Here is a 27,804-nt window from a genome sequence, read left to right on the forward strand (position 1 = left end):
ACGCACACTGCGTGATGACGTCAAGGTGAATTTTTCCATTAAGCGCTGCACTCCGCACATCCACGCACGCAAACGGGACTCGGCCTTGATCCTGTCGCTGGATAACAGTAATTCCAATTTGAAAACTACACATATCTATTTAATCTTATATTCAATAAAAGTGCGTTAAATTATATAGTCTAGTTGAAGTATGACATTAATCTGAATCGTTTCGTCAGTCACAAAATAGAAAAATACAACTGTCCGCTATTGATTATCTGAAAAGTGTAGCTTTGTTAGCTAAGTGTATTTATTTATATATACATCAAGGTGAACTGTCATGCCTAAACATTACTGTACAGCACAAAGCTACATGATTTACAGCCAAAACAATGCAACTGCAATAAAAAGCGTGCTACTGCAATGTCACGAGACGATTTCTGAAGACTTCTGCAATACTCTTGAATCATAAAATGTTGTTGAAATCTTAATACCATAGGTTGAGGCATAATAGTAAATTCTTTAAGAAAATTGTGTGATGCATATTATTTTATTTATTTTATTTATTTTTTTTATTGCTCAAACGTAAACAACAGTATACAAAGTATACAAAACATACAACTTAATATTACCCTTGCCAGGGGGATAGGTATCACATACATTCAAACAAATTGTAAGTTATACAAATATTTCTAGTTTTCATAGCCTTTTTGTTCAATGAACCACAAATTAATTTTATATACGATAACATATCACAATAAAAATGTTTAAAGGCCGGTTTTTGTTTTACATATTTGCATTTGTGGATATAGAATTTAGCTTGCACAATTAGTAAATTTATAATAAAGAAGATGCATATTTCTAACTGTTTTACTGATGTCGCAGCATTTGAACGTCACAGGTGTGTCTAAGCTGGAGTGGCTGCTGCCATGAGCGACACTCTGGAATTCAATGAAATTTATCAGGAGGTCAAGGGCACCTGGGTGAGTACAAGATTAAAGAACAAATGGTCTATTGTACATGTTGGAAACTAATAAAAGAGTGTGTTTGTAGCATGGAGTATTGTTTTGCCATAAGTCAAAATGTTATTACCCTGATATTATTGTGTACTAACACTAAACATTGACAATTCTTCAGCAATCAACAATGGAATTGTGTGCAAAATCACTGATATATTTCCTTATGTCTGTAGAATGATGGCCGTCTGCGATTTAGTAAGCAGACAGTGGTATATAAAAACAACAAGACTGGAAAAGTGGACACCATTCCAATCCCTGATCTCACTCAAGCCCAGTGGAGGAGAGTCTGTCTGGGTCATGGCATCAAACTGTCCACCAGCACTGGCCACATCTACAAATATGATGGCTTTAAAGACACTGTGAGTCAGAGAGACAAAATAGAAAATGCTTAATTTTTCATAGACTAAATAAATTGCATATACACTTTCATTCCATTCCTCTAGTTTTCATCTGTCTCTTTATGTGTAGGACTTGGAGAAGATCTCGGAGTACTTTAAAGCAAACTACAAATTGGAGCTGGCAGAGAAAGATATGTGTGTGAAGGGCTGGAATTGGGGCACTGCTAAATTCGGTGGTCAGTACTTGTCGGAACACAATTTTCACAAGAATCCATGTTTTATAATCGGTCACTTTAAATCAAATTGCCATGATCTGTGGGTTGAATGGTGGAAGTAGGAATTTTGAAAATGTTATGCTATAATACTTAATGTAAATCAATTATACAAGTAAAGGAAGATAATTAAAGGGATTACTTGCCCAAAAATGAAAATTATGTCATAATTTACTGAACCTCATGTTGTTCCAAACCAGTCATCCATATTGTTTTATGCTTACATGGCGCAGAGATAGGGGTGGGAGAAATAAATCTCTTCTCCGATGCATTGTGATTCTTTCTCTAACAATTCTCTATCGATTCTCAAAAATTCAGAATAGTTTCTGAGTTCAGTTTAAACAGTGGCAGCGCAGTGGCACCTATGTTCGCAGCAGATACAGAGTGAGATGCTAGAAACAAATGATCAGAAACACATATACTAAAGCCTAATGCAAACTACAGGACTGATCTGCAGACTGGGTGTATCAACCACACGACCATTGTCCCTGAATGAAACTACGATCCCAAAATTAATTCCCAATCTCATGCACAAAGCAGCAGGGGTTTATTTGTGATAACATATCAAGAAACAACACAAACGACCATCTCGCTCCCGTTTTTGCACATATTTGCACAGAAAGGAAAAAAACTGTTAAAAATGTTGATGAGACAGTGGTTCAGGAGAAGTGGGTTATGCTTTTATTTTATAATAATTTTTTGTCTCCTGCTTTTCTCTCATCTGACACTCTCTTTCTTTAGCTGTTGCTCATTGCCGGTCTCTTGCTTGTCGGAACAGAGCACATACATGATGCTTGACTGATTTCTTAAAGGGATATTTCACCAAAAAATGTTTTATGTTCTCATAATTTACCATCATTTACTTTTGCCATCCCAGATGTGTATGACTTTCCTTCTGCAGAACACAAATTATGATTTTTTTGAAGAATATTTCTGCTCTGTAGGTCCATACAATGCAAATTAATGGGTGCCAAAATTTTCATGCTCCAAATAGCATATAAAGGCATCATAAAAATTAATCCAAATGACTCCAGTGTTTTATTCCATACCTTCAGAAGTGATATGATAGGTGTGGCTCAGAAACAGATCAATATTTTAAATCATTTTTTGCTAGAAATTCGCATTCTTGCCCAGTAGAGGGCGGTATGAATGAAGAATGTGAATCATTAAACAAACACAAGAAGAAGAATGTGATCGTGATCTGTTTCTCACTCACTCCTATCATATCACGTCTGATGACATTGATTTAACCACTGGAGTCTTATGGATTACTTAAGTGCTGACTTATGTGATTTTTGTAGCTTCAAAATTCTGGCACCCATTCCCAGGGCATTATATGGACCTACAGAGCTGAGAAATGTTCAAAAAATCTGACCTCAGCAGATGAATGAAAGTTATGCACATCTAGGATGGCATATGGGTGAGAGAATACATTTTTGGGGGTGAACTATCCCTTTAAGCAGAAAACCCACTTTTTGTGTCACTTTACTGTCGCCTGCGGTGAGGAAAGTAGAAGCTGACATCTGCACTCTCACAGAAGCAGATATCTCATGGCCATCCTGGACCAGCAACTGATAGTTGTGGTTATAATTATATGCTTGGGATCGATTCATTCTAAATTAATAATTTAATACTGTTTAATACTGAGTGTGCAGTATGTATTGATAAAAAACTGGCCCAGGGACAGGATGCATTGTGTTGCATTGAGAATCGTTTTGTAATAGAATCGTGACCACTTGAATCGTAATCATATTGAATCGGGAGGCCAGTGAAGATTCACACCTCTAAAAGTGAATTGTGACCATTCTGCCTAACATCTACTTTTGTGTATCATGAAAAAAAGAAAGCCAGATGGGTTTGGAACAACATTTAAATTACAAGTTCTAGCTTTGCATTTCAATGAAATGCTAAATCTTGGGAAAAAGAAATCACAATCATGTGTATGGTGTGGCACATGAATTTTGCCTTTCTGTCCATGTAAAATCAATGATTTTTTTATGCTACTTTCAGGACCATTGCTCTCATTTGAGGTGAGTGACAGTGCTGCATTTGAGATTCCACTCTCCAGTGTATCCCAATGTGCAACGGGAAAGAATGAGGTCACGTTGGAGTTTCATCAGAACGATGACACGGAGGTCTCCCTCATGGAGGTACGCTTCTATGTCCCACCCACCCCAGGAGACGAGGGTTCTGACCCGGTGGAGGTAAGTGCGTGGAATGTGTGTCCATGTGTTTCTAAAAGTTGATTGTTTGTGATTCATCGAACTAGGGTTATAATAGTTAAGAATTTAGATTTTTGTACTTTTTCAATAAGTCTTTTAAATTTAGTTTAGTTAAGTTTTTATTAGTTTTCACTCTGTGATTGTTAGTTTGGGTTTGGTTTTCGTTTGTTCACTGCCATGTTGAAAGCATGTGGTATGGGTTCCTGTAGCTCAACTGGTAGAGAATGGGGCTTGCAACATCAGGGCCATCGGTTCAATTCCCAGGGAGCACAGTGAAGGAAAAATGCATAATTTGAATGCACTGCAAATTGCTTTAGTTAAAAACGTCTGCCAAATGCGTAAATGTTCATGTAAAATGTGACCAGCTGAATATTACTCGATTTATATCAATAATCCCCATTAATGGACATTTTCACTTACTGAGTAAAGTTTTTACAATTGCATCGGTATCTGACAACTTTGTTTTTGCATGGTGTTGCATGTTCGCCTCACAACATAAACACAAATGTTGCTAAGTGTACCTTTAATATTAATACAGTTAACATAATTTAAGTATGATTAGGTGGGTTTCAAATCTTAAAAGATTCTGTGTGTGTGTGTGTGTCACGAAAATGTATTTTAGTTTCAGATTTTCCAAATGTCGTTTTTTATTTTATTCCATTTAACCAAAATTTTGTCATTTAGGTTTCATTTTAGATCTTGTTAACATCAATAACACTGCATTGAAACAACCAACGAGATACTGAAAAGACTATCATCATTTATTTTTTATATTTGCCTCACAATGACCAACAGATGGAGTAGTTTACCAAGTAATAATCATTACATGCACTTGAAAAAAACATTATTTACATCCATTAAGCTCACTTGGAAGAGCAAATATCAAAATCATAAAGTCCCAGTATTTGATCATCACAGCACTCTGATCAAGTCAATATATTGCTGTTTAGGCATTTGCCCAGAATGTTCTGTCTAAGGCAGATGTGATCCAGGCTACAGGAGATGCTGTGTGTATCTTCAGAGAGCTGCAGTGCCTCACACCAAGGGGCAGGTACACACACATATATACTTACCACACACCTCTCTCCATTCTCCTTACTGGGATAGTTCACTCAAAAATGACAATTCTGACATAATTTACTCACCCTAATATCGTTCCAAACCCATATGACTTTCTTTTTCTGTGGAATAAATAAAGGAAATGGTAGGCAGAATTATAGCCACAGTAACCATTCACTTGTATTGTATAGGAAAAATATGCAATTGAAGTGAATGATGACTGAGGTTAACATAATGCCTAACATCTCCTAAAGTCATATACTGTAGGTTTGGACATGAGGGTAAGTAATCGTTGACAGAACTTTCAGTTTAACTATATCCCTTAACAATAAAAAAGAATGAACTTTCATAGTTTGATAGGTTTCTTCCTTCTGTAGGTATGATATCCGTATTTATCCCACATTCCTCCATTTGCACGGTAAGACGTTCGACTACAAGATCCCTTACACCACCGTGCTCCGCCTCTTTCTGTTACCTCATAAAGACCAGCGGCAGATGTTCTTTGTGGTGAGTGGGGCATCACAACCAAAAACCAATCTCTGCTTTATCTTTATGGTTAGTTTAAGGGGCTGTGAATTCAAGTCATGATTGTAATATTAGTATGTAATGTTAAAGGGATAGTTCACCCAAAAATGAAAATTCTGTCATCACTGTCTCACCCTCATGCCATCCCAGATGTGTATGAATTTCTTTCTTCAGCAGAACACAAATTAAAATTTTTAGAAGAATATCTAATCTCTGTAGGTCCATACAATGCAAGTGAATGGTGATCAGACTTTTGTAGCTCCAAAAATCACATAAAGGAAACATAATAGTAATCCATAAGACTCCAGTGTTTAAATGCATGTCTTCAGAAGCGATATAATAGGTGTGGGTGAGATAGAGAACAATATTGAAGTTCTTTTTTTACTCAAAATCTCCACTTTAACTTTCACTTTTAGATGTGAAAGTGAAACTAAACAGACACCACATGTTACTTTCAGATGTAAAAGTGAAATTGGAGATTTAGAGTAAAACACCTATTATACCACTTCTGAAGGCATGGATTGAAACACTGAAGTCATATGGATTACTTTTAAGTTTCCTTTATGTGTTTTTTGGAGCTAAAAATGTCTGATCATCCCTTGCAATGTGAGTACTTACAGAGCTGAGATATTCTTCTAAAAATCTTTGTCTTACACATCTGGGATGACATGAGGGAGAGTAATTGATGAGACCATTTAAATTTTTGGGTGAACTATCCCTTTAATGTTGATTTTAGAGATGAACCCCCTTCCATTTCTTTTCTTTCAGATCAGTCTGGACCCGCCCATTAAACAGGGTCAAACTCGCTATCATTTTCTCATCCTTCTGTTCTCCAAGGAAGAGGACATCAGCCTCACTCTCAACATGAATGAGTGAGTGAGAGAGAGAAAGTGGAGGAGAGAGAGACAGAGAGCAATGGACAATGGTGAAGCGTGGGAGGGGAATGAGGATATTTGAAGGAGAAATTAATTATTTCCTATATTCTGTGTAGCAAAAAAAAAATATTCTTCCTGAACAGCTGTTTCACTTCAACAAAAATCTATTGACATTTCTGATTTGGATATTAGAGCAGATAGTCATTTTTTAGACATACATTAGACTTATTTCAGGGATCTTGAACCTGTAGCAAATTGGAGTTAAGTGCCTTTTTCAAGGGCACAACAGCCAATATACATGTACACCATTATACTGACTATTACAGAAATCTGCTTTTTTAAATAATCCAACAAAGCAAGACATCCACATTTACATGATATTTGAAATAATTGTGTTATACTTAGCGTTTGACGTGAACACATGAAGAGGCATGCGCACAATCCGTAACATAAAAATGCTGGTAAAGATGTTTACATTCAATGTGAAATCAGCATAATAGGCAAAAATCTGCCTGTGTTGATCGGTTTATTCTTACATCGTTTTACACTGATAAAGGAAAGCCATTTTATGCATTTACATGACCAAACACGTTGTCGGCTTATTAAGCATAATTGGTAAATGCGCTCAATTCTTATAAGAACAGCAAGCTTTTGGTTGCTCATACTTTTTGGCAGAGATTATTTAGCAGAGACTGGTCACTTCTATTTAAATGAATGGGAGAAATTGGAATGCCCAACCAAGAAGCTCTAGTGCCCAATGTTCAACGGATGTAGAAAGGAAGTCCCGCCTTAGAGTTAAAAGAGCCAATCACCTTTTAGAAACAGACATCACCTGTCAATCAACTCACTAACACATACGCATTAGTTATAAAAGCTGGGATTATTGTGTGTTTTAGCATAATATGAGGTAAAGAAGCACAATTTATAAAAAAATATTATCATATTTTATTGCTGATTTGAAATTTTTGACCAAGCATTTTTGAGATTTCAGTGTCCCCTCAATCAAGTAAATAGAAGCTGCACTGGCATGACTGGAAATAGCCTTCCCAGAACGTTCCAAAGATGGCCGATAGTGGACTGACTTGCTAGAAAGACTTTGATATTTGTCCAGTACACCACGCAACACCACCTCCCAGTCAGGCACTGTTTTTAACAAATCCTCCTCACTTGAGTTATATTTTTCATTATCCATTTTCATTTAAAAATTGAAATCTTGTTTGACTGCTTCATCGCTTTTAAAGCTATTTTGCTATTTTAGTATTTTTCTAGTAATGTAAACACCTTTTGAATTCATTTAAAGGAGCAATATGTAATATTGACATCAATCATTTAAAATGGGTACTGCAGTCCAAATTCAAAATATTAGAGAGTTGTCTCCCCCGCCCCCTCCTCCCCAGACTCGAAGCTCATGCAGGTTGCCATGTTGAGGACACGCAACAGGAAAGAGCAAACTGACAAAGGCAAGCGACGAGCCTTACTCTGTAAGTTGATCAGCTAATGTACACGATTGTAATGTTTTTATTGTTTACAAATGATAAACCAGCTCATGTGGATTTTTTTATAACTGTCAATGTTAGTTAGATGTATTGCTGGCTTCCATGGCTGCAGCGCGCTGTGTTTGCCCACTAACTTGTTTCAAATCTGGCAACCTGGGGTGTCGAAATACTATTGGGAAATGGGCAGTGGGAGGGATCACACAGGCCAAAACACAAACAGAAATTCCAGCCCATAACAGCTAACAGGAATTTCAAAGTAGAATATACTGGCTGAAGCATTGATTTCAAAGAAGACAGTATTTCAACTTAAATCTATGATAACATATTATGATAATTTTGTGCTTTAGTACAGTAAATATATTGCATATTGCTCCTTTAAAAATCTAATTTAAATTGGCTTATAATGAGTTAAAATTTACAAAAATGTCTGGACAGCTGTTCTAGAAGAGATGTAAATGATGAAGATTAGCATTTTACCATCTCAATATGTGAGAAAATCATAAAAAACACTGATTATCTCTAAGCGTGAACCCATCTAGCTGTATTTTGTTTTCTCTCTAATTCTGCAGGGAGGAGGTGGAGAGACGTTTTGAGGGGAAACTTAATAAAAACATGTCTGGCTCTCTCTATGAGATGGTCAGCAGAGTTATGAAGGCCCTGGTCAACAGGAAGATCACAGTGCCTGGAAATTTCCAAGGGTAAAATATGCATATTTTTTTCATATTTGCCTTTTGCTGTATGTACATTTTAGCCAGATTACATAGGCATAAATATACAAATACATATCATGACGTATGACCTCATCACTGTTAATGTCATTTAGGGCTGCACAATAAAATAAGTAGTTGAAAAATGAAAATTCTATCATTATTTACTCACCATCATGCCATCCCAGAGACGCGTATGACTTTCTTTCTTCTGCTGAACACAAACAAAGATTTTTGGAAGAATATCTCAGCTCTGTAGTTCCATACAATGCAAGTGAATAGTGACCAAAACTTTGAAGCTTTAAAAGCACATAAAGGTCTTCTGAAGCAATCGAATCGGTTTTGGGTGAGAACAGACCAAAACGGACTGTAACTTCTTTTTTACTGTTTATCTTGATATAGTGAATTTTCTAGGCATGATCTTGATTTCAAGCTCGGTTACACTTGCTAGTGCTTGACACATGCGCAGAGCGCTAGATGGTGCTAGTAAATGTAATCAAGCTTAAAAATCATGATCGGCATGAAGATGGCTGAAGTCAAGATTAATTGTGAAAAAGGAGTAATATTTGTGTCTGTTCTCATCCAAAACTGGATTGCTTCAGAAGACATGGATTAAACCACTGAAGTCTTATGGATTACTTATGTGCTGCATTTATGTGCTTTTTGGAGCTTCAAAGTTTGGTCACCATTTACTTGCATTATATAGACCTACATAGCTAAGATATTCTTCTAAAAATCTTTGTGTTCTGCAGAAGACAGAAAGTCATACACATCTGAAATGTCACAAGAGTGAGTAAATGCTGAAAGACATTTGTGTTTTCATTATTGGGAGAACTATTCCTTTCACTGGAAAAATTATTGAGATCACATTTACAGCTGCCGCAATTAGTCAGTGGTGAAAAGTATCAAATACAGAATTCCCATTAGGTCTGCTCCTGTCGTGACAAAATTTTCTCCATAATAATTTTCTTTTTTGCAGTGTTGAGCATTGCAACCAATCAGAGACAGTCTGTTGTGTGCATGAATACAATGGTGAATCAGTGTTTATATTAATCTGTATAAACCAAATAGAATCTATGCAGATTTTGTTGTAAAATCTGCAGAATAAGGGAGTTTTATCAAATTCAGTCATCTAAAATATTTACTAAACAAACACTAGGGGCAGGGGATGTGTGGAAATATGTGAATATTTCATTTTCCAAGTGCGTGGAATTCAGCGTGTGCAGACTCTGTATGGCTATCAGAAACAGTCCTAAAGAGTGAGTTTAGCACAGTCTGACGCATGTTTTATGTCTTACGTGAACACTGTTCTCAGCTGATTTTGCATGTGCAGCCTAAATAAAAAAATATGGCATGCAGTTGTCCTAAACAAAATAAATATTTGTATGTAAATTCTATTAATTGAAATTAATTGCAATATAAATCATTCAGCCCTATTGTCTTTCTCCCTCTTCTCTGCAGTCATTCCGGTGCTCAGTGTATAACATGTTCATATAAGGCCAGTTCAGGTCTGCTGTATCCTCTGGAGAGAGGGTTCATCTATGTGCACAAGCCTCCAGTGCACTTGCGCTTTGAGGAGATCGCCTGCGTGAACTTTGCTCGTGGCACCACCACCACCCGCTCCTTCGATTTCGAGATTGAGACTAAGCAGGGCAATCAGTACACCTTCAGCAGCATTGAGAGGTACCTATAAACCTGCATGTTTACTCACCTCCAAGAGGAATATTTTAGTCCAATGAGCTGACATCAACAAACTGCTCATGTAGAAGTATGTTACTCATTGAGAGTTTTACTTTGTGGGAACAAACTCGTACCATTAACAGAAAGACCAGTATCCACATCCGCCTTACGGCACTTCCTTCAATTATGTCCTTGAGCACTTAACCTCCATTTGCCCCAGGAAGTCCTCTTTTGTGGTGATTCGCCTCTCTTATAGAAGAGGTTATGTGCCAAAAAAATCAATACAATGTCTAAAGACTTTTCCTAAAAAATTCTCTACGAAATTGAGATTTTGATGGTGCATCACCATAAAGTGCTGCCACAGCATGAAAAACTGGTAAAAAAAATAGTGATGCAAATTAAACTGATCTCTCTTAGTGACCTAACCCCTTCTACATTAGACATTGAGACAAAACAAAGCAACATTATGCACATTAACTCTGTACTGTGTCTATATACTAAGTCAACTGTACATTTCTGAGCAGTTCTGGAACTTTGTATTGCGCTTTTCATGTGTCAGTCTCCCAAACCTGAAACAAATATTAACATAATGTGCTTAAAGTGGTAGCATCTAAATGAACTGGTTTGTTTAAAGTCGAATATATCATTTAACATATATGAATCAACCTGACTAGTTTGGGTTATTCTACCAAAATGAGTTTTACTGTAAGGGTTAGGTCAGATAGAAATTGCTCCTTTAGGTAACAATTGCAGGTTGCCACTTTTTACACTTTAGGATTGATCTTTTAAATATCTGACATAATATAATAAAATATATTATATAGTAATAATAGTTTTTATATTATTTTATGTTATAATTATTATTAAATATCCTGTGGATAAACGCTGCTAAATAAATAAAAGTAAAAAGAGAAGTGAAAGTGGTAACCTGGAAGATATTTGATCTGATCTAACCCTTAAAATTAGTTTTATTGCTGTAATCTAATGTATTCAGGAAGATTCAGTGATGCAAAATCATATTTTTCATTTTTCAATAAAACTAATAATTGTTTTTCAGTGTAAAATAATGCACACTGTAAATGGTAAACTGCAATTGTTATTTAAAGGGATAGTTCACCCAAAAATGAAAATTCTCTCATTATTTTCTAACCCCCATGGCATCACAGATGTGTATGACTTTCTTTCTTCTCCAGAACACAAATTACGATTTTTTTTTTAAGAGTATTTCAGTTGGTCCTCACAATGCAAGTGAATGGGTGCCAAAATATTGACATTAAAAAAGCACATTGAATTTATAGTTTAAATTAACTTAAATATTGTTCTGTTTCTCATCCACACCTATCATATCTCTTCTGAAGACATGGATTTAACCACTGAAGTATTATGGATTATTTTATGCTGCATTTATGTCCTTTTTTGGAGCTTCAAAGATTTGGCCACCATTCACTTACATTGTGAGGTCTTACACAGAGCTAAAAATCTTCATTTGTGTTCTGCATAAGAAACAAAGCCATAGACATCTGGGAAGGCATGAGAGTGAGTAAATGATGAGAGAATTTTCAATTTTGGGTGAACCATCCCTTTAAACTAACAATTACAGTTTACCATTTACAGTGTGCATATTTCCACTTGATCTAACCCTTAAAATTTGTTTTATTGGTGTAACCTAATGTATTCAGGTTGATTCAGTGATGTTTAATCATATTTTTTACTTCAGTCAAACCAGTTAATTCAGATGTTACTACATGAAGCAAATTTTGTTTGGTTAACATTTTTGTCATTGCAATAAAGGTGTCATTGTCCTTTCTCTGTTCCTTTTATTCAACTGTCTTTAGGGAGGAATATGGAAAACTCTTTGACTTTGTCAATGCTAAAAAGCTCAGTATCAAGAACAGAGGCTTCAAAGAGGTATGTCTATACACTCTTCATAGCTTATATCAAGCGGTACATAATATTCTATCTAGATGTATCCATAGATCCGTCACCAAGTGTCGGACACTTACTCTGCTCTTTGTGTTTGTGCTGTATGTCTGTATTGTATTATGTAGAAAAAGGTTGGTATTGCCCTGCAGTTTGGCCTGGTGTCGGTTTCCCTTTGCTTGCACGGTGTGTGTTTGTGTGTGTCTCAATCACAACCTGAGTGTCTAATGCATTCTCTCTTTTCTTTTTAATGGCTTAAAAGGATATCTCACCCAAAAATTTTAATTATGTCATCATTTATTCACCCTCATGTCGTTCCAAACCTGTTTGACTTTCTTTCTTATGTGGAACACAAAATGAGGTGTAAGCAAAATGTAAGGGACTTGAAGCATCAGTCACCATTCACTTTTCATTTTGTTGCTGACATATAGGCTAACATTCCGCCTAATGTCTCTTTCTGTGTTTTATGGAAGAGAGAAAGTCATATGGTTTTGAAACAACTTGTATGAGTAAATAATAATTTAATTAAGATTTTTAGGTGAACTTTTCCTTTAAAACAGTAATTTCATCCACCACAGAGGCGGAGAACATGCTGGATCGGATTTAAATGGCTTAAAGCTGTGTTCATTTCACATAGACTATAGTAGTCTCACAACAATATCTAATTTGAAACGTGACTGTACATCTGTGGCAATATTTTATGAGCAAACCATTTGTGCAGGTCTTAGCCAAGTCTGTGTGCCTTGAACACAGCGTTACTCAAAGGGGTGCATTGAAACAAGTTAACACTGATTGTGTGTATGAACATAAATGTGTATTGAGTGAGAGTCGGGGGAGGTTTTGATACAATCAAACATAAATGGTTTAAAAAATCTTTGCTTGGAGAGGGCTTTCCTGTTGCCACTTGTTTACAAATACTAACTTTACAAAGACATTGTACAGGTAAGTACAGGTAAGAAGATGAGAAAAAGCAGGACATTTGATCAAATAAAATCTTCATTATTCAGTGTGATCCATCTATTAATGAATTAGTATTTGTAATGGATTGATATTGTTTTGATTTGTACCTTGTTAGGGCATGAAAGGTAATGACAACATGTACAGTGACTCAGATGAAGACCAGCATGATGCATACCTGGAACGTATGAAGCAAGAGGGCAAGATCCGTGAGGAGGGCAATGACAGTGATGACTCCGAGGGCGAGAGTGGTAAGTGACAGGTGTTTTAGACAATCAGAGAGCAAGTTTACTAAGATTTAGGAAATGTGTACCTGTGTCAAGGCATTATAAATGATCATTTGTGAGCAGGGTTCCCATGGAAATATCAGGAAATTAAAAACATTGTTTCCTGGCATGGAAAATAATGGAAATAAAAAAATAAAAAATCCTAAAAGTCATGGAACTATTTGGTCAAAAGTTCTGTATCAGAAATTGGTCTGTACTTACCAAAATTCAAAGAAATGCCCTCAATGGCCGAAGCTGGAATTGTTGTTGAGACAAAATGTCCACAGGATGGCGCCAAAAGCAAGTTGTATTTTAAGTTGTAAATGATAAACCAGAAACAAAATCCCTTTGTCAAGCATTTAGGTCACATGACCGAAACATTGTATTAATTAAATGGTTTATTTGCAAGCAGCAGGAGTGTGCAGGATTTTGTTTCTGGTTTATTTAGCTCAGTATTCTTTCCTACACACCTGTTGATAATTTATCAGGTCTGCGGGGGTTTCTTGCCCTTTTTTTTACAGTTGTAAATTATGAAATGCAGTCACCAGGAATGCATATTTTATAAACTGTACCCCCAAACCCCAACCCTAAACCTAATGGTTAATGGAGTAAAAATATAATTTTAGAGCAAAAATGGAACCTCCAAATCATGCTCACCAATGTTTATGTGAACTCAATTTCTTGGTCTACATGACACAGAGATTGCAGCCGCAGGGAGAGGCGAACATGTTTGTATAGATGCATAAATGTCTGATGGGCATGGCGCTTGTCAGCAATTCGGCAGAATGGTGTTGATTTCAGGGAACCGTGCATTCGGACCAGAGGCGGCGAGAGCGTCAAAATTCGCTCTGGCTGCCCTGCTAACAATGCTATGGAAGATTCTTGAACCCTCTGACGTAGTTGAAATAGGTGGCAACGTTCGTTGAGAATGCTTGGTTTTGTGAACTATATTTAAAGTTGACGCAAAACATCCAGACATGTCGACCGGTATCTTTTTGACGACATATCACAAGTATTGTATATCCTCATGAAATATTAGTATAGTGACACACTATACTCTATGCTTTTACAAAATATACTATGCACTTAATTGTGTAGTGTATGAATTTTCAAAGTGTAGTATGGCCCCAAATGGAACACTTAACAGTTTGTTACTACAAATGGTGTTCGCCATTTAACAGCTGACAGAAGTGACGTTTCAAGCACATGTGATGTGTTGCAGTTAACTTTAGCAGACCTCAGTTCAACACTTGTATCTCAACCAACGTGCATATTCACACAGCGTGGTGTGATGGTAAAGTATTCAACTTACATATGCAAGGTGCTGTCTTCACAGAAGTTTCACTAGCTGCTACATTCTTCATTATTTACAACTGTTTTGTCAGAACAGCAACGCAGCCAGGTAACTCTGCCCCTTCCGCTATGTATGGCAAGCCGCATGCGCTGAGTGTCCAACATTCCATACTTCGTTTTGACGCTTGAAAAAGTGCATCATCCGGGTACTTAAAGTACACTTCTTTTTGTTGAATTTTCAGTGTAAACATGCTACTCGCACTACTACAAAATTACGTAGATTTGTGCAGAAGTGTGCGGTTTGGGATGCACCTATGGAAATTCATCGGTCAGAATGGGTGGGAACCTTGTGTGAGCCATTCACATTTGGATTTTTGTTTTTTTCAGATGAATCCTTTAATCCTGGAGAAGAGGATGATGAAATTGCAGAAGAGTAAGAGATGTGTCAATATATTTTCCATAGTTTTTGTTCAAACTCTTAGTTAATGATAAGATTGATACATGTGTGTGTGTTTCAGGTACGACAGTAAAGCCTCTGCCAGTGAAAGCAGCGCTGATGATGGGGACAGTGATGGGGACCGGAAGAAAAAAACAGCCAAGAAAGCTAAATTAGTAAAAGAAAGAAAACCTCGTAAGAAAGAGGTAAGAACAAGCTAATTAGAAGACGCTGCTATGCCTGCAATAAACAAGTACGATAACTGAAACCTTGGGGCTTGTTGAGGATAGATGTGCTATTACTTTTCCTTGCACTGAAGCACGATTTTTGTCTCCAGGACGCTGAAAACAGGTGAAAATAGTATAGGTTGACCGATAGTGGATTTTGCTGATACCGATAACTAAGGTGGTGGAAAAGACCAATAACCTATTAATCGGTCAGTTTTTAATATTGATTTATAGAATTTAAAAAATAATTACTTAATCTTTCCTAACTCTGACAGGCACAGACCCATGAGTCCAAAATGAATAAAATCCCAGATGTAGTTTATTGTCCAACCAAAATCCAAATAAAAATGTTAAATGTTTCCATTACAATGCTAGATAAGCAGGCTATTTACAAAATCACGTTTTTTATAGCCTATATATTCACCAAATGATGAGTTTGAAGTAGATTAAGAAGTTCTGAACTTTTAATATCCTGACTATAAATTGTGATCCGTTGAATGCCACTTTGGTGACTAAAAGTACCAATTTCTTTCCATAAGTGAAAAATCTGTACTTTATTCCGCCAATGTGTGTATATATATATATATATATATATATATATATATATATATATAACCCATAACGTTTTTTCCCTTTAAAGGACATTGTTATGCTGCAGAACCAAGCCGTTATAACTGTAGAATCCTCCAATGCCAGCCACAGAGGAACACAAATGAATAATAAAAAAAAAAACCTATCTGCAAATATCGGCATAGATTTTTGCAGATAACCGATAGTTCCAAAAAGCAACAATCAGCACCTTTTAATAGGTAAAACAGACATATCATTCTACCTCAAGAAAATAGTCCCATAGACTTAAATAGAAGGAGGCACCTGTGCCATATCTAGTTAGACTGCTGAATATTTGTTGAATTTAAGATTAAAATGCACAAATAAATGAATAAAAAAAGGCTAAAACAGATGAAGTGCAACTAATAAAACAGATTGTGGGTGTCTCAAGATGTGTTTTACAGGTTAAATTTCTGCACGAGATGCTGAAAAAAAAAAATGCGAGACACGGTGCAATGGTAAAAGACGTCCGTCTAGCACATGCTTACATAGACAAAAGCTTAGCGCATTTGGAGTGAACAGCCCCCTGAGGTTGAGGTGTTGACTCTGCCTTGCTCGCTTATAAACATCTCACTGCTTAAAGGGATGTGACGTGACAAGAGGCAACACAGCTCTCAGCGGGACAGTTCAAGTAGTGCCAGGACACAAAGTTCAAATGTAAACAAGGATTTTATTACAGTTCTTGGGAACTAGCAAAACAGCGTTCCATATTCATAAGGGTAACTAAGGATCAGGTTGGCCTTCCATAGTCAAAACTTAAACGATGCCTCTTGGGGAAATGGTGAGATTATAGTCCCGGTTCCCTCAGGAAAGCAAACAGTCTTTTTCCAACCTTATTTCAGTCCGTGCTGCAGCCCATGGTCAAGCCAGCGGTAAGTCTTTCAAATGGCTGGTAAGTGGTTCCAACCTTCAGTGTTCCTTGTGGAATTTACTGGAGCGGTCTGGTCTTCTGTAGAGAGCACAACCAGAAGCTTGTCTCCCAGGCCTTACACCCTCACAAACTGTGTCTCTAACCCTTAAGAAGCCCTTCAGCTCATCAAACCCTGATCACTCTCAGGTGTGCGGGAATGTGGTGTATTGAGGGGTGGAGTTCCCGACTCCACCAGCAGATGGAGCCATAGCTGTTAGTGGCTGCAGCCACCTCAGGGAAATGTAGCGGCTGTCCAAGACACAGCCTCTTGTGACATCACAGGGAGTTCACCCAAAATCTTTAATTCTCAACATTTACTCACCCTCATGTCATCCCAGATGTCTATGACTTTCTTTCTTCTGCAGAACACAAATTATGATTTTTAGAAGAATATTTCAGCTCTGTAGGTCCATACAATGCAAGAGAACAGGTGCCAACATTTTGATGCTCCAAAAAAAGCACATAAAGGCATCATAAAAGTAATCCATACAACTCAAGAAGAATGTGAATCACCAAAAAAATTATAAGAAGAATGTGAACGTGATCTGTTTTCTTACCCACACCTATCATATCGCTTCTGAAGATATTGATTTAACCACTGGAGTCTTATGGATTTTTTACTTACTTGTGTGATTTGTTTTAGCTTTTTTCTTTATTTGGAATGCCCAATTCCCACTACTTTACTTAGTAGGTCCTCATGGTGGCGTGGTTACTCACCTCAATCCGGGTGGCGGAGGACAAGACTCAGTTGGCTGTGCTTCTGAGACAGTCAATCCATGCATCTTATCACGTGGCTCACTGTGCACTACACCGCAGTGACTCACAGCATGTGGAGGCTCATGCTATTCTCCGCGATCCACGCACAACTTACCATGCGCCCCATTGAGGAGGTTACCCCATGTGTCTTTAACCTCCCTAGCAACCGGGCCAATTTGATTGCTTAGGAGACCAGGCTGGAGTCACTCAGCGCGTCCTGGATTGTGACTCCAGGGGTGGTATTCAGCGTCTATACTCACTGAGCTACCCAGGCCTGAGATTTTTGGAGCTGTAAACTTTTAGCACCCATTCACTTTCATTTTATGGACCAAAATAGTTGAGTAAATTCTTCTAAAAATCTTAATTTGAGTTCAGCAGAAGACAGAAAGTCATACACATCTGGGATGGCATAAGGGTGAGTAAATGATGAGAGAATTTTCTCTTTTGGGTTAAATGTTCCTTTAAGCATTAGGTACGTACATACAACTGTATTTAATGAAAAACACTGTAGTTATGCCAGTATTATAAAGCATGAGTTTGGGTAGTACTATGGCACTGGTATAGAGTTTGCTACTTGTGTAACACTAAGTTAACATAGAACCATCAATATTTGGATATCATAGAGACTTGGGGGTGAGCTCTTTTGACAAGTAAGCGACTCCCTAATGTCCACCCAGAGCACCCTAGCAACCACATAGCAACCCTCTAAAATCCACTCAGAATACATTAGCAACTTCCTGACAACCCACGTAATAGACTAGCATTATGTAGGCAAGTTCTTCACAGGCAAACACCACTCATTCTTCACTTTTTTTCTCAGGAAATGTAAAAATATAGTATAAGCAATTGAATTGCAGTTGCTTTAATATTCATTGCTACTTCTGTGACTGTTAAGGATGTTATGATAAATCAAACAATGTATAGTTGTGTGGCTAATTCTTATATTGGCTGTTCTACATCTATAATGTGTCTGTATGCTTTTGCGTAGAAAAAGGCAAAGGACAGCAGTGCACCCAAAAGGCCAATGAGTGCCTACATGCTGTGGCTGAACTCGAGCCGAGACCGCATTAAATCAGAGAACCCTGGCATCTCTGTCACAGAAATCTCCAAAAAGGCTGGAGAAATGTGGAAACAAATTAGCAAAGAAAAGAAAGAGGTGATGCACCACTGGCACATTATCTTGCCCTTCCACAGCATCAGTGCTTCTGATTTTATTGTCTCTCTATCTGCTCCAGTACACTTTAAACTTGAATGATTGTCTGTGTCTTGTCCTCTCAGGAGTGGGAAGGAAAATCTGAGGAAGCAAAGAAAGATTATGAGCGAGCGATGAGAGAGTATAAAGAGAGTGGAGGAGGCTCCTCAGGCACCTCAAAAAAGTACTAAACATATTCTACCACTATCCACGACTTTCAAAGCTTTTGGGCAAATATCACTGCAATGTTGAATTCTCAGTTCTCGGGGTAATGCAGTAATTTCTCAATTCTCTCTATTTTCCTGCTGTTTTTTCCTGAAGGGAGAAGAAGAAGAAAGGAGGGAAGAATGAAGAAAAGAGGAAGAGGAAGTCGGGTGGTGGAAGGGAGAAAGAGAAGGAGCGAGCCACAGGCAATGACAGCTTTAAGAGTCGAGAGTTCATATCCAGCGAGGAAAGCTCATCAGAGTCCGAGAAGGGCAAGGGACGTAAACGCAAGGTAACAAACACTCAAAAACACACAAACACACTTGTGTTTACTTCAACTCATCTAAGAGGGGACTTTCCTATGACTTCTACTGTTATTATATTGAGCTAATTATAATTAATATAGCTATTTATGATCACTATTAACTAAAAAAGTAATAAAATATTGATAAATCGATTATTATTTCTTTTGAGTCTCAAAATGTTTTTGAGTCACCAATATCTTAACATTTAGGGTTAGGGTTAGACATTTACATTAGAAGCCTAATTTGTGTGCTTTCCAATTCACTGTCAGCTGGCCTTCCATTTAATGTAATCTGATGGAATGGTCACACACTGGATGAGAAGTTTGCAGGTAGGACAAGGCATATGTATCACACACAGGACGGGTTAATGCAGTGCAGATGGCAGTCCAAAGTTGTGAATCTAATCACCATACACACAAAGGTTCTGAAGATTTGGTCCTTAAGAATGAACAAAGTGATGTTGACCAGTTTGCAGGTTAGTGGATGAAACTAGTGTAACTGCGCAAACTGAACGATTAGAAATGGTGATGTTTATTATACAATATCTGTATGTAGCCTTGAATATGTTTCATTCAAGCTATCAAACCACAAAAAGACACTTGTAATTGAAAAGGCATTGTGTAGGCTATATGAAAGATGCATTTACACAATGTATCATCCAGTGATGGCTTTAGTAAATAATCTCCTTTGATAATGACTTGGGTTGAACTGAATGGAAAACTTTGGGAGTTGGGCTCTGTGGTTTCAGCCTCTGGTGTCGAAGCTGGGTGCCACTGACAGATGCCGAGCCGCTACGGCGGTATGCGTACCTTTATAGAAATAATTGTTTCGAATTTTAGAACGCACCATGTTGTCCATCAGTCTCATCTGGTGGGCGACCCCTTTTATATAACCCTACCGCTCATACTTTACCAAAGTTTTGTTGAAAAATATGTATGGAGAAATATGTATGAAGCGACTTGGGATGTGCACAAGTAAAAGATTAATCGAGTACTCGTTCAGCTTTAAATATTTTCGACCAGTAAAAACACTACTCGAAGATTGCAAGTTGACTTTCCTTTGTGCCTTTGCCTGGCATGAGCAACAATAAAACTGCTTCTCTTACCTAAATCTTGCATGTTGTTGTTAAAGGGATAGTTGACCAAAATGAACATTCTGTCATTTTCTGTCAGATTTGGAATGTTGGTTTATGTGTGAGTGTAAATGTTTATGAACTTAAAATTCAAAATTTCAAGTAATAGATTACTCATTTTTTTATTTTGTAGAGTACTCGACTACAAAATAACTTGAAAATTACCATCCCTAGTAGAGACAAAAACTACTGTGCAACGAGAGGCCCTATTTATATCTAAAAAATACAGATATTGAACAATAATCACCAGGAACATTTTCTGATTATCGATGTCTGAAAAGGCATCGATCCCAAGCTCACCATTAACCCAATAAAACAACTTTTGGCACATTTAGAAGTAAAAAATGTGTATTATTAACATGTTAAACATAGCAAACGTAGCAAATCTTGCCAACATATTGTACCAATAACCCTAATCGTAAAATAACAAGAATTCCAAGTTGGCATCTCAAAACTTTTATATAAATTTTTTTCTTTCATTCAAAATATAAACCTGCAAACTTAAACTGAATTATCGTTCAAACGACAATAGTGTTTTTTTGCATCAGGTCAGCAACAATCTCCACTTCAGCAGCCCTCATATGTTGTCAAAAAATAAAGCCTATTTTTTTTGCTCCAAACAGACAACAAATTAGCAAGCAATGCCTTTTATATCAAAATCATTCCTTTCATTTGCTACTATGGAGCATTGAATGTGACTGTACTGCAAAATTCTGTCCAATTTTTTGTTACAAAAACTGCTGAATTTTGCCAGACTTTTACCAGATATTTTAGAGTTATAATTATAAAACATAACTATGAAATATGAATTCTAAATCTAATTAACATATTAGAAAACTATTTTGCTCACATTTAGATTTAGATTTTACTTTTATATTTATATAGGACAATTAGATTGATCATATTCAATATAATCTTTTTTAATATTTATTAAATCCTAAATAGGTTTTTGTATCCTGGAGGATAGAAACAAGAATAGGGATGCACTGATACTGTATCGGAATGGGGTCCAATACAGCGCTCATGTACTTGTACTCGTACAAGGGTTGCTCCGATACCAACATTTTGGCGCAATACCAGCCCTGGTACCTTGGTATCGATACTATAATCAACAAATAAAAAGCCTCAGATTTTTGATGAAATTACACAGAGGATGACGTGATTAAAAGAACTGCATAAAGTCTCACAGATACATATTATGTGTTCTAATTTGGCTGGATTCCATGTTAATGTTTTAATTCAATGTTATAATCAAATGGTGTTTCATCAAATTGATACATACAGCATTAATCAAATCAAATATGTATTTATTTATTTACATCTCTTTTTATTAAAAAAAAAATTATATATTTTTTGGGTAAAATAAAATGTTGCACAACAGAGCTTCACAGTATTAATGAAAACATTCATGAAAAAAAATCTGAGTATTATTGTTACTTTTTTAATATACAATTTTTATACAATAGTTATATTTTTCTGTCTTCAATTTCACGCATCTAGTTGAATAGAGCTTTCTTTTAAGCAGGACTTTTATTTTGACAGACCTTCCTGTTTTTGACGGTTTAGTTATATCAAGCTTCCCATTAACGCTGGGATAATCCTGTCATAGCTCTCAAGCTGAAATTTCTGAGCTACACCGGAGGAGTTCATTTAAGTGTTAACAGCCATTTATACTCTTAACACACTGCATGAAAATTAAGCACCAGTAGTGTGTGTTGCTTTTGTGTGTGTGTGTGTGTGTGTGTGTGTGTGTGTGTGTGTGTGTGTGTGTGTGTGTGTGTGTGTGTGTGTGTGTGTGTGTGTGTGTGAGTGGGTGCGTGCGTGCGTGTGTGAAGCGGATGACAGAGCAGAGAGGCACCTCTTATTCATTCTGTAGCGTGCAGCACATGTGACTGTATAATATTTCATTAAATTACATCCTTCTGCTGTTTATTGATCACACTTGGCCATATCCAGAGGTTTTTTATTTTCAAATTGTGATTCTTAACAAAAGATTGCACTGTGAAAAGATTTATTTGTTTGTCATGTTTTTGTCACTCTTTCCGAATCAGTTTCATCAGAGATGAACTGCTGAATATTCGGCAGAGCACACCTGATAATTTTTGCCGGTATTTGATTATTCTGACATTTTATTAGACATCTTAGTTGGAGGTGTAGCGGTGCTCTACAAGTGATCCAAAAGACGCACGTGAGGGAAGCGAGCCGGCGCTTGTGAAGATTCATCAAAATGGCTTTAGGACTCCGCTGCTTAGTATTCATCTGGCAAATGTCTGCTCCGCTGCTCTGTGTTTCATGGAAACCTTGCTGAATGAAGTCATCTCAGACAGCGTGTTTCATCTGCCGTGCTTCAAGTTGTTCAAAGTGGATCGTGTTGCGAAATCATCTGGGAAAACGACAGGTGGTGGAACATGCTTTACATCAACAAGAGTTGGTGCACAGATGTAACAGCATTGAAGATGTGTTGTCCGAATTTAGAAACATTCTTCATAAATTTTAAGCCTTTCTACTTGCCACAGGAAGTTTCCTCCCACAAGCATGCGTGAACACAACTTTGCAAAAGCTGGCTGATCACATAATAGACACGGAGCAAACAATACCTGGACTCACTTATTATTATCCTGGGAGATTTTAATAAAGCTAACCTAAACCGCGAACTGCTAAAATACAAACAACACATTTCATGCCCCACTAGAGACAGAAATATACTGGATCACTACACCACTGTAAAGGATGCATATCGCTCTGTCCCATGTGCCAATTTAGGACTCTCCGATCACTGACTGGTTCATCTTCTTTCAACCTACAAGCAGAAACAAAATCAGCTAAGCCTGTAGTAAGGACTATAAAAGAGATGTAATAATGAGGCATAGCTGGAACTACAAGCCTGCTTTGACTGCAATGATTGGAGTGTTTTTGAAGCTGCAGCCACAGACCTGGAGGAGCTCACAGATACTGTGACATCATATATCAGTTTCTGTGAGGATATGTGCATCCCTACTAGGACCTTTTTAATCATTCAATAATGATAAACCATTGTTTACAGGAAAACTCAGACAGCTTTGTCATGCCAAAGTGGATGCTTAAAGAAGTGGGGATAAAATATTTTACAACTAGGCCAGGAACACACTTACTAAGGAAATCAGAGTGGCTAAAAGAAGCTACTCTGAAAAGCTGAAAAAACAGTTTTCAGCCCACGATCCTGCATCTGTGTGGAAAGGCCTGAAAAGCATCACCAAGTATAAACCACCTCCCCCTCGCTCTGTAGTCAACTAATGGCTGATGAACTGAATGTGTTTTACTGTAGGTTTGAAAAGCTCAGTCTCACACACCTTCCCCGCTCTGATCTTCACTTCACACACACCAACACCTCATGGAACACCCCTCCTCCCCCCTCCTGCTACTCAATCTGCACTTATGATCTGTGAGGAGGATGTGTGCTGGTCCTTTGGAAACAAAAGTCGAGGAAAGCTTCGGGCCTAGATGGTGTTTCACCTGCCTGTCTGAAAGTCTGCGCTGACCAACTGGCCCCCATCTTCACATAGATTTTCAATAGATCACTGGAGCAGTGTGAAGTTCCCTGCTACTGCAATCACTCCACCATCATTTCGGTCCCCAAAAAAAACAAAATCACAGGACATAATGACTACAGACCTGTCGCTCTCACATCTGTGGTCATGAAGTCGTTTGAGAGACTGGTTTTGGCCTACCTGAAGGACATCACTGGGCCCCTGCTGGACCCCCTTACCGAACAAACAGGTCTGTGGATGATGCTGTTAGTATGGGACTGCATTATATCCTGCAATACATCGACAGACCTGGGACTTATGCAAGGATCCTATTTGTGGACTTCAGTTCAGCCCATAAGGCTTGATCTTCTCTCAACCAAACTGACCCCGCTCTCTGTGCCCACCCCTATCTGTCGATGGACCACCAGTTTTCTGATAGATTGGACGCAGTTAGTGAGACTGGGGAAACTCACATCCGGGACCCTCACTATTAGCACTGGTGCTTCTCAGGGATGTGTTCTCTCTCCACTGGTCTTCTCCCTGTACAGGAATGACTGCATTGAAAAGGACCCCACTGTCAAGCTCCTGAAGTTTGCAGACGGCACCACGGTCATCTGCCTCATCTGCGACAGTGACGAGCATGCATACAGAGGGGAGGTTGATCAGCTGGCTGTCTGGTGCGCTCACAACAACGTGAGCTGAACATGCTCAAATCAGTAGAGATGATAATGGACTTCAGTAGAAACCCCCCCACCTGTAGGTCTCCAGAGTGAGGCAATGTGCTGGTAGAATCATTCTGGACCCCACACACCCTGACCACTCCCTTTTTTAACTGTTGCCCTTACAGAGTGCCGGGACATCAAAATAAAAGCTCAATTTAAATGAAAAATGTATGACAGAAATAGATCACTACTACAATATATAGTTATGTAATATTCACTGTTATACTACTAATAATAATAATAAATCAATAGTAACTTTATTATATTTAAGCAATATCTCACATCTGTGATGCTCTATTATGCAGCACTTTATTTTACAAAAATAACTAAATACAATGTTGTATTTAGGATTAGGCTGAGAGGTTCACTTCAAAGGGTAACTAAACACCTGCTCAGAGTCTGACTCCACCCACTAGAAATATTTGAAAATGCTGGAAAAGTGGGCAGACCCCGGCGGGGATAGAGGGAACGAACCGAGTCGGGCTGAGCGGGTGGGGGCACCTGAGACTCGTAGTGACGGATTAATTGACAGCTGCTGTCAGACTCTATGTTATTATTATTCGCCACATGGTCGCAAGACGACATGTACATGAATCTGCCGTGGTGAGCTGGAACCGGCTTACGTCAGCTGTCACCGCTTACGTCACGAAGTACCGCAACAGCCAATAGGAACATTCAACTGCAGTAGCCACCGTTCAACCTGAAGAGGGCAGCACTCAGACGTTTTTACACCATATATTGTAGAATTAAAACACTTTATACACAAATGTCAAAAAAATTACTTGAATCAATGACCAGTACTAATAAAGCCCCATGCTTACAGACCATTAACTAAAAAAAGTTGGTTTAGGGTTTAGTTACACTTTCAATTGATAAAAATAATACATTTTATGTTGAAAATTAATTGTTATACTTACATTTGATTCAAGTTTTAATAAAAGTATTTATTTAAACACAATTTTTATGATAAAATTGAAATAAACTGCTGATATTGAGTTCAGAAAAAAAGACTCTGTATACTTTTTCTATTTTTTTTAGTACTTTGTACTAAAAACAAAGTATCGTATTTGTACTCGTTCTTAAAAAAATTGTATCGGAACATACCAATTTAAGAAGTTAGGAGAGGAGTCAGTCAAATTTGTTGAAAAATATTGAAAAGGGGGTCCTCGCAATACTGATGACATGCATCTTTGTATATAATGACATTAACTCACAATTTTTATCTAAAGGTAAAATGGCAGTATTTTTGGAGGAGGCAGCTGATCTTGTGGCAAATGCTCCTATATTTTCAATGTTATTTTTATGATTTCTACAAGCTGTTAAATTTCAAATAAAAGCCATATTTTAGAGAAAAACAACTTTGAAATATATTATGCTGTATTACATATAGCAATTAATAAAATACATTTATGGTTAAGAAACATGAAACATCTCTATAGTATCTCAAATGTATATCTCTAATTTTAAGACATTTTGGTAAGACATTGTATTTGCTTTTTCAGCATTTTATTGCTTTTTTATTATAGCTTTTTGTTGTTTTTACCTTTGCTGTTACTTTTTTGTTGTTTGTTGATATCCAGTAAATAGTGGCAGGAAGCTATTGGGGGGAGAGAGGGGAGTGGAATCGGGAAATGATGATGGGAGCCTTGTGGGCTTTTCTCTGCTCTGACGCAATCTGCTCATATTAAAATATAATCTTTGGGCTCATCAGCATTCTGACTCCTGACACTATTTTACATTGTTAACTAATTAGATACATTTAGATTTATTTGAACATATACCAGCAGGTACTAGCAGAAAATAAATGACATACTTGTATTCATTGTCTTTCTTGAATGATTCTCTATTTATGTTCCTCCCACTTTTTTATTTGCAGGGGTCTGATGATGAAGAAGAGGATGTGGCCAGCACACCGCCAAGCTCTGAGGAGTCTGGCTCAGACTGAAAGACAATAATAACACATAAACAGTGAAAGACAACCCTTACATCAGTTTCAGATATGTTACATGGTGTTCCGGATAGTATGTATTACAGCCTAAAATGTTTAAATTTCACAATTTTACTGTGTCAAGACATTTAAATACACTTGTATATATAACTCTGGTAGTGTTGAGTAGTGTGTATTCAATGTATATTGTCCTGTCCTTTTTCAGATCACAATTGTATCTGTTTGTACAGAGATCTTTCACTGTGTTTTCCGCTTACCAAGGAATAGAAACTGTGTCTTTGACACACACACACACACACACACACACACACACACACACACACACACACTATATTGAGCTTAAGATTTTTGAAACACAAAAGTCAGTACAAAATAGCTTGTTAAATTGGTTTTCTCCTTTAACCATTTTTAATTTTTTCTATCTAAACTCAACATTTGTTTTATACAATACACAATATTGTTTAGCACACACAATACTGTATATCAGTTTGTTTATTAAAAGAAATGTTAAAAACATCTGTTAAAACATCTAATTTAATGTTTATAAGGAATTAACCACTATTTACACTTGAGCTACTGACTAGATAGGTAAAGTTTGTTAAGACAAACTTTGTTGGCTTGACAAAGCCTGGCCTGAAAGTTTAAAAACGTGAGGTTTGAAGGTTTAACAGACCCTACAGAATTTTGGGGGAAGTTTGATCTTCCACAGTGTGAAAACGGTTACTCTGATCAGTTAGAAAAGTCCTGACATAGACCTTCAGACTGTTATGATGTAGCACGCTAAGTTTGGTGGATTTAGCTTGAAATGTCTAGTTACATTTTACATTTACAGTTGTTGTAATAACATTTAGTTGTAGTTACATTTTACATTTAGTCTCTATTTATGAATTACATTTAACGGTATATTGAATTTTTCAAGCTGCCATAATTAACGAGAACGCTGTTGACCTGTTTGAACATTCCATCAATGTAAATCTCCAATGGGATTTTTGATAGGCCGATTTGCGAGAAACGTAGGTCAGATCAGTTCGAAAAAACATAACACACTAAGTCAGAACAGTCTGAAGGTCTATGCCGAGTTTGTTGGGCGTAGCTTGAAAGCTGTAGGAGTTGCATATAATAATTTTGGTCTTTGTTTAGGGATTGTAAAAATCCTAAACCAAGACTGTAGAACAGTATGTTGGGTTTGTCTGTGTTTATAGTATATCAGTGCCATATTCATCCTGGTGCTTCTATTAAAATGCATTGA

General features: G+C 37.2%; 1 protein-coding gene across 2 annotated transcripts; it reads left to right on the top strand.

Moving 5' to 3' along the window:
* Nucleotides 1-15: 15 nt before the first annotated feature.
* LOC127651612 (FACT complex subunit SSRP1-like) lies at nt 16-27,739 on the top strand. Of its 2 annotated transcripts, none has more exons than XM_052137530.1 (18): nt 16-107; nt 865-962; nt 1,172-1,357; nt 1,467-1,572; nt 3,619-3,812; nt 4,781-4,881; nt 5,267-5,396; nt 6,183-6,286; nt 8,355-8,483; nt 9,954-10,175; nt 12,008-12,080; nt 13,168-13,300; nt 14,996-15,041; nt 15,127-15,250; nt 18,535-18,702; nt 18,825-18,922; nt 19,060-19,234; nt 26,484-27,738. In XM_052137530.1, exons 2-18 carry the CDS (start codon nt 909-911, stop codon nt 26,550-26,552), a joined length of 2,112 nt encoding a protein of 703 aa, XP_051993490.1. In that variant the 5' UTR covers nt 16-107; nt 865-908; the 3' UTR covers nt 26,553-27,738. The 2 variants fall into 2 exon arrangements, with proteins under 2 accessions (XP_051993490.1, XP_051993491.1); XM_052137531.1 differs by having other exon boundaries at nt 70-107; nt 881-962; nt 26,484-27,739.
* The last annotated feature ends 65 nt before the right edge of the window (nt 27,740-27,804 follow it).

The sequence above is a fragment of the Xyrauchen texanus genome, chromosome 11, assembly GCF_025860055.1.
Source record: "Xyrauchen texanus isolate HMW12.3.18 chromosome 11, RBS_HiC_50CHRs, whole genome shotgun sequence".
Taxonomy (NCBI): Eukaryota; Metazoa; Chordata; class Actinopteri; order Cypriniformes; family Catostomidae; genus Xyrauchen; species Xyrauchen texanus.